The sequence below is a fragment of the Numida meleagris genome, chromosome 5 (assembly GCF_002078875.1).
Source record: "Numida meleagris isolate 19003 breed g44 Domestic line chromosome 5, NumMel1.0, whole genome shotgun sequence".
In the NCBI taxonomy this organism is placed as follows: Eukaryota; Metazoa; Chordata; class Aves; order Galliformes; family Numididae; genus Numida; species Numida meleagris.
The window spans coordinates 54,733,726-54,751,803 of record NC_034413.1 but is presented as its reverse complement, the minus strand read 5'-3'; the positions used below and the strand labels follow the sequence as shown (position 1 = coordinate 54,751,803).

Genomic DNA, 18,078 nt, shown 5'->3' with positions numbered 1-18,078 from the left:
TTAAAGTAAACTGCCTTCACATTCCATTGATCAGCTCAGTCAGCAAACTTTTTTATATTGTCACTAATGTTCTAAATATTTTGAAGAGAAACATGCCAGCAGTATAGAGTATTTCCATTTCTGTCTCACATAAGGTCTTTATGAACTCCTCCTTGAATTGATATTGATCCTTCAGCTTGCAGAAATATTCCTCCAATTTATTTTATTTTTGTTGCCGTAGGAATTGTTACTGAAGGTACAAGGAAGAAAATGAGCTGATGTAGAATGGGATCCACACATAAAAATACTACGCAAAGCATAGGCTGACACAGCAGATGCTATTTAACCATTCCGGGTTCCTTATAATCCAGCAAACCACTCAGGCATTTCTGTGGCAGCAGCCCCTGGCTTTGCCTAGTAATAAAAGACAGCAGTTTTCTACCATGGAAGTGTCAAAAACTAGCTAACGTTTCATCCTGAGGATACCATTTAAACATATTTTATCTCTCTCCTCAAAAACAATCCTAACCTTTGGGATCCACCCAGGTGCAGGGGGACATCAGGGTCATGCTTCAGCCCTTCTTGAACTCTCCCCAGTGAGGAGGCTGCCGGGAGGGTTGAAGGCCCAGCAGCACGCCGACTCCTGCTCACGAGGGAGAAAAGGGGACTAAATGAAGGAGAAGAGGGGAAAACAGTGAGAAGGAGTGGGCGTGGTGGGGGGTTCAGCCAGCTCAGCCGCCTGAGGGGATGAAATTCTGTCAAAGAAGTTAAGGCAGCAAGAAAGTTCTTGAGAAGGCCTGAGGTGCCTCCCGTTAACACTACCCAACCATATCCAACAGACACCTTTCTGAGTGATGTCAAGGAGAGCAGCTGGTAAGGAAAGATTTGGGTAACAATCTGGCTTTGTCCTCCACTTCTTGCAGCTGCGGTGATACGGGTGAAGTTTTCACCTGCTGCTGCCCCAAAGCTGAAACAAGCCCTAGAGAGCAGGAGCGTGTGTGCGTGCGTGGAACCTGCATTTTCACACCATCTCGGTTTCTTCCTGCTTGTCACTTTGGTTAACATTTGAAAAATCCATTTCCCAGGGTGGCTTTTTAAAGAGAACAATTTAAAGCTGGAAGCCAAAGGGACAATCTACAATTTAATTTGCTTTTTGTTTTTGCTACTGGATAAGATGATGTTAAAAAAAAAAAAAAGGAAGAAAAGAAAAAAGAATCACACTAAGGGTAGTTTTCATTTTACCAGCTGCAAAATCTTCTAGGAGTATTGTTTTATCAGGAGTGAATAAAGCAAAAGTTGGTTTATCAAAATTTGCCTGAGCTTTTCAAATCAGCCCAGCTCAATGGCAGATACAAAAGGCAATGTCTAAGACAGAATCTGGGTCAGCAATCTGCAATAGCGTACTTGCCAGTGTGACCAGTGTGAACCTACAGCTAATGGAGACACCACGGTCACCCAAATATGAGGATGGTGGAATGACCAGGATGGAGAAGCAGCCTGTGGAGGTTTAGGGAAGCAGAAAGACTGGGTCATAACGAGGACCACAGACTGTAATTGCTGTTGAAAGGAAAAAGAAAGAAAAGAAAAAAAAAAAAAGAAAGCAGGTGATGTACTTAAGTCTTACTTTCTACATCCTTAATGAAAGGCACTGTTTTTAAAATGGTACTTTTATGCTTAAAACATAAAGTTTTAGATAGACAAAATGTTTGCCAGGAATCCATCTTATATTAGATTTTGGTTTATTTGCTCTGTTTTTAGCACGTTCTATCTAAATATATATATATATTAAAAGAAAGATAAAGGAAAGTAGTAATCAATAGTCATAAATTTCCAGCAATATCACAAAATCCCTCATTAGCTTTCTGAATGTTAAATGTCTCCATTGATTTAACAAAACAGACAAGATCTGCACAATTTTTGAGAAGACAAGCGTGATCTCGTAACAGATTGGTATCTCTCTTCTTGGGGCTTTACAGTGCATTTATTCAATGGTTTTGAACGTACATTACTTAACAGAAACATTAAATGCCAGTGCTTTGCAACAGTTTTGTTACTGTCTCTTTAAAGTAAACAAATAAAAAAATACATTCAAAAAGCAAGGCTGTTTTGCTCACGTGATGGCAGAGGCTTTGGGCAGCTGCAACATACACTGTTCCTGCTCAGAGACATTACCCAACATCAGTCAGCTGTCATGAAAAGAGTTGCACAGAAAGCATTAAAGGATAAAAGGAAAGATGGGGGGGTGGGGGAGAATTGAGCAAAATGTCACACATGCCAGCTCATCTTTCCAGAAGGAAGACACCAGAGTATGTATATTTGGGGGAGGAAAAAGGGGGGTAAAGAGCACTAGCATGGAGAAAACTTGACTTCAGGGGAAAACCAGCAGCTCTCTGAAACTCGTTTAGCAGGTTCACATTCCTAATGTAATCTGACTTTTGTGTTGGTTTTGGTTTTTGCCCTATTTCTTACTTTGCTTTCCAAGAGAAATGTAACAAAACTGAGGTAGAAATAATGGTGGGCACACTCCAGCCTGGAAGATTTCTAATGGATGCTAAATGAAGATTGCATCAAGGACAATGGAGCCGTACACACATAACAAAAACTCAACTTTACAGTTTGGAAAGGGAAATAAATGTACTTTGAGGGTTCGGTTTTGCTTTGTTATTTGTACTGTTTATTTGGTCACAGTCTACTGTGTTGCTATAAACATCTCTGCAACCCATAGCTCTGCCAGTGACCTACACTGATTCCACTCCCTACAGCTCCACCAAAATAACCTCAAAACCACAACCAGAGCCCTGTAGTAAGCACCAGCAGTCACAGCTTAGGTAACTTGCCTCTCGGAGTCCTACCAAATCTTATATTTGACTGTTTCAGCTGCTAACATAAACCGATTAAGTGGCTCTTTTTTCATCTAAGCACCTTCTAAAGACTGTATCACGTAATTATCAAGGAGCAATATGCTGAAAACTCTTACAGTTTACCAACAAGAAAAATTGTTCTGCTCTGGTTTGATTTGACAAATTGGCAAAAGAACAGTTTCCTAACACTGGGAAATCCTTCTGCTTCTAATTTTAAAAACTGTAAAGCTTCAGTCATATCACACTTTAGTTTTTTTCCTGGATACATTCAAAGTAATTTTCCTTGCCATTTTCCAATTGTTGAGGTAAACATACATATTTAATATAAAGTAACATTGAAGCCTAGCCTATAACTCTCAGCAGTACATAGTGCTTTCAACACATTCCTTTGAGGTACTGTACAAATCACAATCACTTTCCTGAGTTTTTGCAGACAGAACATTAAAAGAAATGAACTGCAGAAATTAAGGTCCAGATTACCATTACCCTGTTTTACCTGTTCTTAGTTTAACACCACAGAACAGACAGGATTGAGGAATACTGTTGCTCTTAGAATAGCAAAAATCTGGTTCTCTGTCGCAACACAACCGTTCATCTCCTTAGTCCAATAATGTTTGAAGTTAAAGCTCTTTATATTAGCACATGCCACCAATGTAATTGTGAGGCAAACAAAAAATAAAGCACCACTTCAGGCACTTGACAGCAACTAAATCTCAAGAACAGCAGAATGGAATCAACACACAGGGTTCATGTCCTTCTGAAATCAACCCACTTGCACCTTGCTCCTTGGTGAGTATTGTCTAGCTTGAACAGAACTGAGCATCAACATGCGCTTTCTGTCATGTGTGGCTTTTTCAGATCAGCAGCTCTTGTTTGATGCACTTTTCCTTCAAGTCTACCCTGGCTCTTTAGAGGCAAGGTAAATTGTAGTCTTCCCAATACCCTTTGCAATTTTAACACTACTGAAAAGGGTTCTCTACCCTATGTAGCAGGTTCTGTGTGTGCCAACATTCATTACTTTTTTTTTTTTAAAGTAGTATCACTGACTGCAACCAAACATTTTGTTCCATTCAACATATGTATCAAGCTCTTTTTGAGATATGCTAGGCTGTATCTTGCAGAAAGCATTTTCAAAGTCTTGATATGTAACTGGCCTCAACTGGCTGGGCATAATGGCTGAAAGGTCTGTGGCTGGCATGGCATGGAGTGGGCCCACCACTGCTTCCTGACACAAGTGAGCCACATCTAGTCCAGAAAAGCCTTCTGTGCGCTGGACAAGCAGTGCAACCTCCTTGTCATTGAGACAGTAATTGTGCTGTGAGAGCAGTTGTACTATTATCTGGTGCCTCGCTGTGCTGTCAGGAAGTGGGATTAAAAGTCGTTTCATGAAGTACCTTCGAAGAGATTCATCAATTTCTTCCGGTTTACTTGTGGCGCAAATTACTACTATTTGGTCCTCAGCAGAAGTCAGTACAGTGTCCAGCTGCATAAGGAACTCGGTTCTCATCCGACTTACTGGACTGTGTTCTTCACTCACTTGCGAAGAAAGAAGCATATCAATGTCACTAACAAAAATCACCGAGGGTTGGCGACACCTTGCCACAAGGAAGGAGGCATGGACAATTTTTTCTCCTTCACCTAACCACTTTGTGACAAGGCCAGAGCCAGTGATTTTGAAAAACGTGGCCCCCAGCTGACTAGCTATACATCTCCCCATTAAAGTTTTGCCCGTTCCCCGAGGTCCAAATAAAAGGATGCTCCGAGGTAGAGCAGTCAGTCCATTGAATGCATCTGACCTCAATACTGGCCATAAAACCTCCTCCTTAATGACGGCCTTTACTAGATCTAGGCCAGCGATGTCATTCCAGTCCACGGGAGGTCCTTGGTTGATAATCTCATTGGTAACAAGGTCAATGAGGTGTGTGTCAGTATTCTTCAGTTGCTCGTCCACAGAGTGGTTGGATGAGGTAGCTGCACGAAGTCCCGGGCCTTGCATTGGGTGAGGGAGGAGCTGCCTGTGCTCGTCGCCGTGCTCATTCATTACCGGGGAGGTATACTTCCCAAACGAGTCACTCGATCTTGAACCCAGCGAGTTTTTAGCAGTACTATAGGATGGGGGTGTGAGAGCCCTGCTGGACTGGCTGCTGAATTTCCTTTGCTGTTCAGAGGACATTAGCTGCTTTGTTGGCTTAAATGCTAAGGATGATGTTTCAGCACTTCTGTCAAATCCATTCCCCCTGTTTGCATTTGAAATGCTGTTGTCGGGCATTCGATACATGGGACTCTGTGTAGATCTCTGTTGGCCATAGCTGTAATTTCCATAACTGGAGTCCATTTCTCCTTGCCCTGCCATGTAGAAAGCTTTCCTTTTCAGAGAGCTGGCTGAACTATTGGTCAGGGCAGACGGCGCGATGGGCGTCAGGCCATGGCCCTGGTAGGAGTAGCTGGGGACAGTAGTGGGGGGCAGCGGGGTTGGAGCAGGGATTCCTGATGGCAGGTAGGCCGAAGGTGGTGGGGCACCCCCAGGGCTGTACCCAGGGCCAACAGCGGTTTGAGGAGGATAAGTGGCAGATGGGTAGCTGTAACTGGAGAGATTTGAGGTCCCGTTGTAGCCAGGGACCAGGGCTGGTGGTGGCGGCGGTGGTGGCGGGGGCTGTAAGAGCCCCGAGCTATGCAGGGGGGACGGATGAGGGGATGGAAGTGCAGGTGCTGGTTGGCCACTGTAACTGGTATGCAAGTAAGAGCCATTGTATCCTGCGGCGTATTCCTGAGATGGGAGCCCTGAATGAAGACTGGGAACAGTGTGACTTCCGCAGGTGCTGCTGGAGTAGCTAGGTTCAGCCAGGTTACTGGCCACCCCAGGCGAACTCCCGATGCTGGCTGACACATCTGCGGGAGGGAGGGCCGCACTCACGCCGGCTTTGCTGGCAGTGATGACATCTGGTACGCAATTCATGGGATACACGCTCTCTGAATTCAGCGAAGGCTGCCAGGGCTCGCTTTCATTCTTCCGTCCGTTCACCAGCCCCGAGGGAGCTTCAGTGTAATTGCTGAGAATGGGCCGTTCAGCTGGGCCCTCCAAAATACCGGAGTATTTTTCTGCATACTTTTTCAAGAGATTGGAGGCAGTCAGAGCTGAGATGTCATCATTGGCCCAGGCGTACTGGTAGGTGCGCTGCAGGTGCCCCCGGTAGGCTTCCACCTTGTGGGCAGGGGACCGGGTGGTGGAGGTGATATCAAAGTGCTGTTCTGGCCACTGGGCATGCTCCGGCGTCCACTGCATCTTCAAGCCTACGGCAGCAGGGGAAAACAAAGTTAGCAGCAAGCTCAGGCTTTTTCTGAAGTGTTTAAAATGAGTTCTTGAATGTACTGCCTGTAAACTACACCAGCTCTCTGAAATGCTGTACTTAACATCACAAATCCTTAAAGAAACAAAATGCAATGCCCTGATGAAATCAGATTGTGGGTTTTTTTGTTGTTGATTTTTTTTTTTTTAGGCACACACATTTTTTTTTGTCAATTCTGTAGAGGGTATTTGTTGGTTTAAATATATATATACAGGTGATGCCAGGTTTCTCAAATTAATTAGCTAAGATTTGGTATTTAAAATACCTTGAGTGCAGATTTATTTTTAACACACAAGGCATCCAACTGCTCTGTCCTCTCTTATCACCGCTTCAGTTTTATATTTTAACCAATATAAAAATACGAGACACAGCTGACAGATCACATCTAGGATACCTCTCTTATTTGGTACTGAACACCTAGTTAGCACAGTATAATGCACCCTGCGCAGAACAATATGACACAGACATAGCAGGTCATTCCATAATCCAACTCTCATCTAAAGTGGTCCACGACAGTTTCAAATCTGCTTCGTGGAGTGCAGCAAAGCAATCTCCCAGGCAGCGCTCCGTCGCTTTCATCACACAAAGCCTACAACTCGGTATGAATTACAACTGGCTCCTTTCTGCCTCTCAGTTCTGTTGTTGAGGCTCTGGAAAAAAAAACAAGCATGACTTGTCTATTGGTCTCCTTGCTTGCTCTCTCTTTTTTCCACCCCCCCGGCCCCCTCACAGCCTCAAGGGTACAAAGGAAGAGGGTTGAATTAAAAAAAAAAAAAAAAAGATAAAGAAAAAGAAACAAAGGTAAGTCCCTAAAAGTTCTGTGGCTTACAGAACTGGCTATCAGAAAAAATACTATCAATATATACGCATATATAAAAATTACAGGATGCAACTACCATTTTAAAGCAATTAATCTTGCAAATAATGTGATGTGCATTATTTGCTCTCCCAGTAATCCACTGTGCATAGTAAGAGCAATTTGCAGGCATTAAGATAACCCCCTCCAACTCTTACCTATGCATGGTAGGCACATTGCTGATTTTCCTACAGCTGTATCAAATAGACCTCCTTAATCTCTCTTGTATTGCCAAAAGTGATTTTTGCAAACAGTCTTGTGCCCTCTGGCACAGATTCCCTGATAAGGAAGAGGCCTAGTCGAAATGAAGCATCTGTGGCACTAGCTCCCCTCTGAATTACTGCAGTCTATTTTGACAGCTCCTACCCCCTCCTGTTTTTCTCCCCAACCCCTTTAGCTCTTCATTGCCTGACTCTGGCATCTGACATGGCCAGCTTAGCCTCGCTGAGCTAAACCTAACACAGCACACAGTTTGGTAACAGAATGGCATGTTTATTCCCTTCTGACTCCCTCTTCCTTGTTTGCAAAACCACTGCACCAGACACTGGAAGTTAATTAGCAGGATGATGCTGTGCTAATTGTGTTAATTTACAAGGTTTTAGTCAAAGAGAATCATTCCAGGGCTGGCACTGCTGTCATGCCTCCAACTTAATGATTAAGAAATACTGAAAACAAGGTGGGAAGAATTGCAGTAATTACACAATAAATGAATAAAGCAACAGATTCATTTGCAATTATATTTTATTGCAGTTGCACTCATTTGCATTTGGATCCTTCGTTTTTATTTTTGGATTCACGTATTTGCAGATCGTCAGATCAGTTAAATTTAGCCCAAAAAGTGCAAAGTACCTCTAATTGTGCCTTGTATTTTATTAGTACAAGTACTGGGAGCCCCAGTCCACACGAGCATGCCATTGATTACTTGTGGATTTTTTTTCCCCGAGTGTTCTCTTTTGCTCTCATTTTTCAAATACTTTGACAACTTGAGAAAAACGTCTGCTAACAATTATACAGTTACCCTCTAACAGTTAATACAGAGAAGCGTTTTTGACAAATGCAGTTTTGAGACTGAGTTTTTTGGCAGATTTATTTCTTTCATTTAGAATTGATATAATCTTTTCTGCTAATTGTTTCTGATGTTTCAACCACTGCCTTTCGAAGGGGGTAAATGTATCATGAAATTGGGTGGAATTATAGAAATCGTGCTCATAAGGAAAAAATGCTATTTTAATGAGAAACCATCAGGGTCTTTTCAGAAATCATACTTTGTTAAATTCAGCTGGAAATCTGAAGAACAAATCACCAGGAGCCGACTGCGAGTAATCAGTATCTAAAATTCTTCTACTGTCATGGGATTTGCTTCAAGCCTTTTGAAATGGAAAGAATATTAATGTTCTGGTAACAGAGAACTGCCTAATAGACATACGGATGCATTAGTCCTATTACAAACAAACAAACAAACAAAAAACTCTATCCATGTTCCTTGATTTGAGGCTTCTAAGATTACCAAACCAGCTTCTGTTACAGATGTGCACCAAGAACATGAGCAGCCTGATGCTTCAACTAGATACTAATGAATGGATACCATGAGAAAGACTCTTAGCAAAGAATGCACTAAAGCAGCAGTGAAACCTTAGAAAAGGAAGGCAAAGCAGGCATGGATGAAGCAGACAATTTGATTGAGCTGGTACTTGTACTGTAGTTAATGAATACGCTTTTGGCATATTGTCTTAACGGCTTGTAAAAGGAAGACTATTTAAAGAGGTAATACAGTAGGTCAGAGCGCAACAACATACATCATATACTACTCACTTAGCAAGCTTTTCAAAATACCTTCTACAAATACTTAACAATTCCACCAATTGATCTGTTCCTTTAGAATAGATTTAAATGTGTTTTAAATAAAATAATTCTATCTCATAGTGGGGACATCTGTTTAGATGGTGCAAAAATTTAATTATTTGATTTGTATTTGTATAAGATTAATTTATTTGCTTTGTTATAAGGCTGCAAAAGAATGTCAGAAAATCTGAACTATCCATTATAAGAGGTGGGAGGAAACCACATCATCAGCATTCTTTATTTGGAATAATTGGTAGAAAGACCAGTAGATTCACACTGTCATGCTATCTTTGGTATGCTCACTGCACAATAATTTAAAGTTTATTTATTGATGCATATTAAATACCAATGCATTTAACAAAGGCTGTAAAGACAGGATTAGGCATTGATTAGATAAGCTTAAGAGAACAGGACTGTTCTCATCCCATGAAACATGAGCATTTATTCCAGCACATTGCAATCATTAGTGTTATTTGGAAGCATAGGTTAATAGTTAACCATAAGCATATTTTTTTTGCATTAGTATGCAGTGGAGAAATCCATATTTACATTTTGTCCATGAATGGTCTTTATCCAGGAGCACAAAGAGACATTTCCTCAATTTGATATTAATTGAAAAAGAAGCGAACTTTGTTAGGTTTAACTCCCTTTGTTAATAACTCAGTAATTGCTTGACAAGAGTCAGACGTCTGATTTGGGAAAAAAAAAAAAAAAAAGTTGTAGGTTCCTTTAGCTATGTAAACATGTTTTTTTACCCCCCAATTGCTTAGTGTTTGCAGCCACTTTGTCTGTGCATTTTTAATTGTATTTTATTAGTTGCTTTTGCTTGAGCTGACATACCTTCCTGCAATTCTTTGGTAAGAATTCAAATGATGATATAAACACCTCATATCAGGTAAATAAGGGTATATTTAGAGGTTTAATTTTTTTTTTAGAATCATTTAAAATCTGACATAACCTGCAGACCTGCAGAAAACACATTTGCTAACTCACAACACTAACTCACTAAAATCCAGAAGCAATGAAGGCTAAATGCATTATTATTATTTTATTTTTTTTTGCTAACTTAAGAATCCTCTTAGCTATCGACATTGGGCTGTGTAAACTGCTGGTATGAGCTGTAAAAGGCAAAAGGAAAGGATTCTGTTCTTTAAGTAAAGGTATGTACTTATCAGAGAATTGCTTTTAAGATAAATTTAATACATTACATAGGAGAGGCAGTGTAGGTTTTTTAGCAGTATCTATTTTTCCTTGTCCTGACAGCCCTGCTATGCATTTCTCCTCAATAATTCTTGCATTTGGAACTATATGAATTACATTTAAAGTAATTACAGTCAACAATTTCATTATTCAATTACTCTGAACTATGTGTTTGACTATTCTTTTTTTCTCCTTCTAATTTTGTGTGCTAAGCCTGAAAATGTAAAATCTAATAAATAATACTTCATCAGCTTCACACACAGAATTATGTAGGGCAGAAGACCACTTTCAAATTCAGACTTATGGGTAAAAACAAAACAAAAAAGAAATAATGCCAGAATAAGGAAAATAAAAACAACTTTGAAATCTGAATTTAAAAGGAAACAAGTGGCAGCCAATACAGCCTGGATGTCCAGAGGGGCCCAATCCTGCTGGAGCTCAAGTGAGTTTCTGCACGCAAAGACCCCTCTACCCCTGCTGCCCTCAGTATTGAGTGGAACTGCTCAGCCCCTCACAGGATTAGATCGGTTACAGAAGAAAATTAATAACATGCCTCTCCTTTCAATTTGAATGGAAGTGTTTCTGCTGAAATGCTTTTGTAAAAGGCATGGAAGAGTGTAAAAATACTGGCCAGGACCACACTGAGTGAAAACACAGCAAAGGATTTGCTGCATCCTAAAGACAAGTCCGAGTGGTAGGAAGCCTTCCAGCTAACTGTGAGTAAGCAACGCTCTACTGTAGGCAAAGACACTAGGACATCAGTACACCTCCCTATCTATTCACATTGCTAATAAAATAATCAAGCTAAAATTAAATTATAAGCAACTTCCTGAACAGGTTGCACTGCACTTTCAGAGGTGTTGAGGAACAAACCCCTACGACATGCAGCCGCTGTGCACTGGGAACTAGGAACAGGGCTGCTCACCACCCTTCCCAGCCAGCACCAGAGCTCCCATTTAGGTCAGGGGCCTCCAAGCATTACTTCAGGATACCTGAGGCAAAACAAAGCAATTCTCCTGTCACATCTCATTGTGTCTGTCTTGTCCATCCCTGCCCTATCTAGCACAAATCTGCAGGTTCGTTAGTAAACCTGCTGAAGAAGGTTCTTTACTTCAGGCATGTGGTTAAACATGCTCTAAGCAACTGCTTAAAGCTCTATGGAAAAGAGATAGCCCACACCAGGGTGAATAAATGAATGGGGTATTTCTGAGAACTGCCATAGCCACTGGTACCAGCATGCTCAGCTCCAAGTGCCACCAGGCTTCTTCCTTCTAGATTTGTCAGTGGACCTGGAACTTCATTATTTCGAATTGCTTACATATTTAGGCAAAGCTGTTCCTGTCCTCCAAACCATTACTTTCAGCTCTGCCTCCAGTTATTCAAGACACTGAGTATTTACACTATTGAATCTAATGATTTTAGCCTAGAGATTGCTTCTTGCAGACATGCAGAGATCAGTGCTTCAAAAACAGCTACTGACTTACATAGCTGCTTCACTGGGAACATGCCAGGACTTCCCAAACATCAGTGAGGGCTGAAGGTGTCACTACCTTGAGGATCAGGTCCTACATCCACATTTTAATGTCCATCTTAAGCATGGGAAATAGTTGAATAAATGAGCCATGACATAACTGTTGTGCAAGATGTAGGACGTACAACTCCCTGGGCTTATAGTAAATCTGATAATATTTCATAAGACTGTATACTGTCATATGTCCCATAATAATAAAAATTAATTCAGGATAAAACACTTCTTTTACACTCCATTTTTTATTAATAAGCATAATTTCAGCTATTTGAAGATAGTGCAACTGATCTCTCTTAATTGGAAACAGGAGGGATTTTGAAGAGTGGATTGAGCTAATTATGTTTTGCAGAGGAAAAAAAAAAAGAAAGAAAATGATTCCCACATTTATTTTCTAATTACTCAGTGAAGACCTCTGCTCCAGTCCATGAGGATCTCCTTTGACGTCAAAGGATTTGGTGGGAGGATGAGCCTCCAGCTGAGCTGCCCAGCTATACGGAGCCAGCTTTGGAAGCTTTATGCAGCAAATGGCAACCACAAACCCACGAAAACAGACCTGGAAAGCGCTCTCAGCACTTTTCTGGTGGGGGTCTGGTCTTCCTCTTATTATACATAGCCTACGCATGCCACGCGCATCAGTGGGAGCAAGCTGTTGGCAGGGTGTTTACAATATGATTCCCATCTAGCAGGGACAGTGAAAACATTTCAATCTTTAAAACAAAACACTTAAATCACAAGTAATATTGAGGATCACATATATGTCAACAGCACTTAAAGATAAAAGCAGTCACAAAAACGCACGATATTTTAGAAGAGCCTGGAACCAGTTAAGAACAAAACCCCAGATTTGGAGTCTCAAACTAATACATCCCAATTATCTCATTTAAATACTGTCAAATGATTATTCCTTTTAAATCACACTTTCGCACCTCGGGACAGCAAATTACAATACATCTGCAGCAAATGAGTTCTCTCCTTCCAAGCCCCCTCCCCACCATTTACACAAAGCAGTGCCTTTGATAATCACAAAGCCATTTCTGGCCAAACGTCCTTTGGCAGATTCATCAGCTTCAAAAGCCTTATGAAACAGAAATAAGGAGAACAAATAGTCAAGCATGCAGAGGAAATCTAGGTCCAGAGATGGCACTCTCGTATTTAGCCAGCAGATGCAGCTGGATCTGTCAGCGTCCCAAGCAGCATTGGTGGCAGGGACAGGGTGCCCACAAAACCTCCCTGGATGCTGCCCACCAGAGGTATTGGTGTGTCTGCAGCAGCAGTCCACGAGCACAAAAGCATTCTCGGTTCCACACTCCACACATACAAGGTAACCACATGGATGCACTATCTTTGTGTACCATAAGTAAAGCCGTTTATGCATGTATGTGTCAGAACCCCTCTACACACACAATTGTTTTTATTTGTGATTAATTTCAGTATATCTTAAAATATTTTACAGCATCAATCTGCCCTCACTGTACTGATCTGTTGGTAACAGTTTTTTAAACCAACTAGAAAACACACTAAGGAAGACAATAATTGTAAGGAATTTTCTTTTCACATTTTAAGACACTTCTTCCTAGACTTTACCTTTTTAAGCTGTTTCCTTCAAGTATCTCTGAACAGTACACTTGTTTTAAAGGTCCCAGCATATTTAATTATCACCAAACAAAGAAGGCAATAATAACTTATGAGCAATCAATATTCAGAGGAACAGTAACTGCAAACAAAAATAAGGATAACTTAAAATAAACAAAATCCAATCATCCACTTTTTACAGTACGCAGAACACACTTGTAATATACTTTGCATAGATGTAATATACCACATAATCTGCAATTTATGCCTATGTAAACATGTGCATTAATATAACTACTGCAGGATAACTGTAGTGTTTCTAAGAATGAAAATATTTACACTGTAGGATAGAGTCATAAATGAATGTAGTTTGATCACCTCAAGCAGGTATTTATGCACATTTGCAAGACCAAAATATTTTAGACCGCAAGCATGATTCTGCTCCCACTTAAGTGCTCACCCCAAGTTTCCAGTAAAACTAGCTGAAGCTTTTAGCAAAAATTACATTCTCTTCTTAGTTAACAAACTAGTAGCAGTCTTATCCTTGGTTCCCTTTCTAGAACTGGAGATGGAGGCACATTTGCCTTGAAAGAGAATAACACAAATCCTTAAAAGCAGAGCAGATGCAACGCACTCCCTGCTTTGCTGTATATTTCTCACGTAATCAGCTCCATCAGGTGAAATGCAGAACAACAAACTTGAGTTTCAGTAAGTCAGTGAGAAGCAAAAGGAATGAGTTTCCAACATGGAACATTCACATTCTGAACTAAACTCTTCTGGAAAAAAAAAAAAAATTACCTGAAAATTGTAATTTTCAAATATTGGAATCTATCATTTTTCCTTTTCTGTTGTTAACCATGACTCAGTAATTTCCTTCCTTTAATGCTGTTTTTTTTTTTCTTTCATACTTAGAATTACGGTCTTCTTCCTCGCTGCAAAAAAAGCATTTTAAAACCGTTTTTTTCACATATCATAAATCCATTAAGACAATTTCCTTCTTACGCTCACTTCCTTTTGCCAAATGAAGATCATCAGAACATACCACACATGTCCAGAGGGACAGCAGAGCTAATGAATATGTATGGCTTATGTCACAACAGAGCACTCCCCTTGTTCTGCGGTATCGACCTTCTCTTATGCGAGTAAATAACAGGTGAGCACTTGTGCATGAGGATAAATGGGGTTAAAACTGCCATAAAGGGACATACTTTATTTGAACAAAGTAGGTGCCCAATAAATAGAGATTTAGGTGATGCTCAATTATTTTTTATGTCATGCTGTTCCAAAATGTTAGAAAACAATCCTGCTCTAAAACACAAGAAAGAGCTATTTAAAATATATTTCTGTCCGATTAACAGCAGCAGCACTCTGTATAAATCTCCATTTATTCCACTACATTATATGTTTCAATTTATTTTTCAGTCACCATGATTTAACAATATACCTACATATATAACATATTTCATAGCTTTATATATAGCAAGACAAGTTTAATTCCAGAGATTTATATAATCAGCCCTATTCTTTTTACAAATGTGAAAGCAAAGACCAGCTTCAGGAAGTTTCAAATAACTGCAGTCGGGTTTGACCCAATATGCTCCAGTAACAAGAGTGAGAAAGCAAACGTGCACGGGCCACTAGCACAGTGCTCAGACTGTAGCCAGAAACACCGCTTTCCTCTTAAAGCGCTTACTCCAAGACCCATCAGCACAGGAAAGGTACGCTTTACTGAGATTAGAGTACCTCTGCTAATGAGCTAAATGCGAACAAATACTGATTAAATGTATATATAGAAGTAATCTGATACTCGAGGAAAAAAAAATCCTTCTTAAGATGACTCCACAGCACACAAAGCCTGTGCAAAATTTGTTTGTTATTTATGCATTTTGCTTTTTGGCAATCTGCACATTAATTTTTAATGAAATAGTAAAGAGATGTTGCGTCTCACACTTGGATAAAAATATTCTATACCCAGGACTGGGTGACACAGTGCATTAATTCAGTGTCCTTCACTCCTGGGACCTGCGTATAATTTAGTCCAGCCTGAAGAAAATAACTTTGATCTGAAGGCTGTGGAAAAAGCTACATATGAAATGAGTTTTGGTGGGTTTAGCGTTGTTTCTTATATACAAGACGACACATGAAGATAAACTGCTTTTGGCCCGGGACTAGAGCGGGAGTGCTCTGGAGAGCCGCGAGCCCCGCTCCCCGCTGTGCCCGCACAGCTACACGCGTTTCCTATAAGCACACGGGGCAGCTGCGCTGGTGTGCGCAAGCTTTCCAAAATGCCTTAATACCTCACACAAAAGGGTTGCGTTACCAAGCCATGTATTTATTTAGTCTCTGCACTGCAAAACAACAACAAACCCAATGCACCCATTTCAGCACGATGCTGTGAGAAGCGCAGTGTTACCAGAGGGAGCCACGGTTTCCTCCCCAGGCCAGGGAACACCTTGGCCACGCCACCAGCGCCGAGCTCATCACGCTCCAGGGAAGAGCCCTGGCCCGGCGCGCGCAGCTGACCCTGCCTTCCTTCCTGCTCCCCCGCCGCACAGCAACAAGATTAAAAGCAGGAGCATAACCAAGGACCTGACACGCTGGAAACACTAAGCCCAGCTAAATCTTTTTTCCACTTAAACCTTTCAATTATTGTATTCTACAAATTCCAAAGATTCTTTCTTGCTCATTCAGTAAAATGTATCTGCACTAGCTACTGAATATTGGAATATAGCTCTTTTTCTTTTTTTTTTCCTTTTTCTTTTCTTTCTTTCTTTCTTTATTATTATTATTATTATTATTATTATTATTATTATTATTTTGGCATTCTCTTATTTTGGTACTAACAGTATTGTTTCCTGAGCATTTGAAAGGAACTCTCTAGATTGTTAAATTGACTTGTAAATTATCCAGAGAAGGGAGAGAGGAGGAGCAGGGAATTTTCTATAGACAAATACAGAAATCTCTCTCTCTATGTATACATATACATTTAGATATGTTACACACATGAGCATGAGAAAGAATGCCTCAACTGATAAATTTAACTCTATATATGCTGATATTTTCACGTTATTACTGGAGAGAGTGGGAGGGAAAAAGAAACCAGTGTCTCAGGTGATTTGTTGGTTTTCCTGTCCGAAAAAGAGCAAAGTTCATCCTGCAACAGGAAAAGTTGAGCCAGGTCTTGGAGCACACTGTATGTCACAGAGTGCACAGGCATTTCAAGGGGTAGAAGGGAATAATGCACTGCCTTTAAAACAGAAAGAAATGATAGAGCCTAGCTGATAAAAATGTCACAATCCTCTGCAGCTATCACACAGATTCAGCCCTCTGTAACCAGCCTTCAAGAGAACAAAAATCTAAGCCCTGCAATGGTGATATCAAAAACTAACCGAGCCCTGCTGATAGCTGAAGTAACAATAACTGTAGCATTTTCCTGTAATTTTGTCCATACTTCTGTTGTATAGGTAGTCACCTAATGATGAAATAGTTTTAAAATTTGCTTCAGGATACAGAAGTCAAGCTCCACTGATTAGCATCTCAAAGCTCACTACAGGCACACATTTGTATAGCTGAATAACAGCACTTGTGTTTGTATGATGTTTAAAACAAAACAAAACAAAAGTGGTATTTTACCTGATGTTTGATGAACATCGATGAAAGTACTTTCAAACAGTATACAATATATCACAGCTAACTGTAAGAATTTCAAAGAGAAGGTAGAAAGGTAACAACACAAAAAGAGCCAAAAGGTTTTTGGTGTCAATATTCGATGTCCAGATTCCAAGATTCATGAGTTTGATTCTCCTGTCACTTGTCTGGTTTGAAGTCAGAAGAACCACTGAAGTTGATAATTTACTGTGAAGGAGATAAATATGCCCCACGTTTTCCTTTACATTTTTATATTTAGGCATTAGCGGATTATACAAATTACATTCACCGGCAGTTGGATTTTGTATCATGTTTAATAAAAAAGTAAAAAAAAAATAGATATAAAAATACACAAGTGGTTACATTTCATTAAAATAGGGACAGATTGTTCTGGTATTTGCTGCACTAGCTCAATTTCTAAGTCATTTCTTATGTCTAACAAGGCAGCTTTATAGAATATTAATCTTCCTAAAATTTCCTGTCAACGGAATGGACAGAATTTTGGTTACTACCATACTAGTCCAGTGTACTGCCTTCAGCAGCACCATATCTTCTTAGAAAACTCTCCATCCAATTTTATATCAAACAATATTATAAAAGTGCCTCCAAATTGATTTATTATTAAAAAAGCTATATGCTATCAACAGGAACATTACAATGTTGGTAAACATCCATCAACTACCAGCTTAACTTCTCTTTTTTGTCATTAAAATTTCTCTTTTCTTCCAGAATGTGTAAGTAACATGCAGCAATGACTTAAAGAAAGCTGAACATTAATATAGATACATACACATGGCAGCAAAAACCAAGTTCAGAAACTAGAAAATCTTTACTGAAGCATTGGATATTGGTAGAACAAATTTACTAAGCTTGGTTTGTATTGTTAAAAAAAAAAAAAAAGAAGGAAATGGGTTGAATTATGATGTACCATGAAAGCTGTGAGAGTTTTGTGATCACAAGTGAAAGATTTACAGATATAACAATTGAAAGGTAGATTTCAGTAATCAGAGGAATACATAACCTCTGCAAAGCAGGTAGGAGTGAATCATTTTAATTTTCTCTCTTACTTACGGCTTTATATTCCTACACAAGGGAAGCAGAGGGAACCTAAATATGACCCTATTTAGATATATTAACTCAAAAGCCTTTGTAGAATTCTTAAGCAAACAGGATTGTGCCTCCAATGCTGCCCATCTAGTTTTGCAATGTGTTAAATTGGACGGCTACTTGGACAGTTCTCTATTC

General features: G+C 40.0%; 1 protein-coding gene across 7 annotated transcripts in view; it reads right to left on the bottom strand.

The window, feature by feature from the left end:
* FIGN (fidgetin, microtubule severing factor) overlaps positions 1-18,078 on the bottom strand; it is a 100,910-nt gene that overhangs the window by 3,447 nt on the left and 79,385 nt on the right. For 6 of the 7 annotated variants that reach the window (XM_021399076.1, XM_021399073.1, XM_021399077.1 and 3 more), the window contains one exon: positions 1-6,131. This exon is cut by the window's left edge and continues 3,447 nt beyond it. In XM_021399076.1, coding sequence (XP_021254751.1) covers positions 3,880-6,123 — 2,244 coding nt within the window. In that variant the 5' untranslated portion in view covers positions 6,124-6,131 and the 3' untranslated portion in view covers positions 1-3,879. Of the gene's footprint in view, positions 6,132-6,581; positions 6,927-18,078 lie in introns of those variants that run through there. The other variant, XM_021399072.1, reaches the window with a different exon arrangement.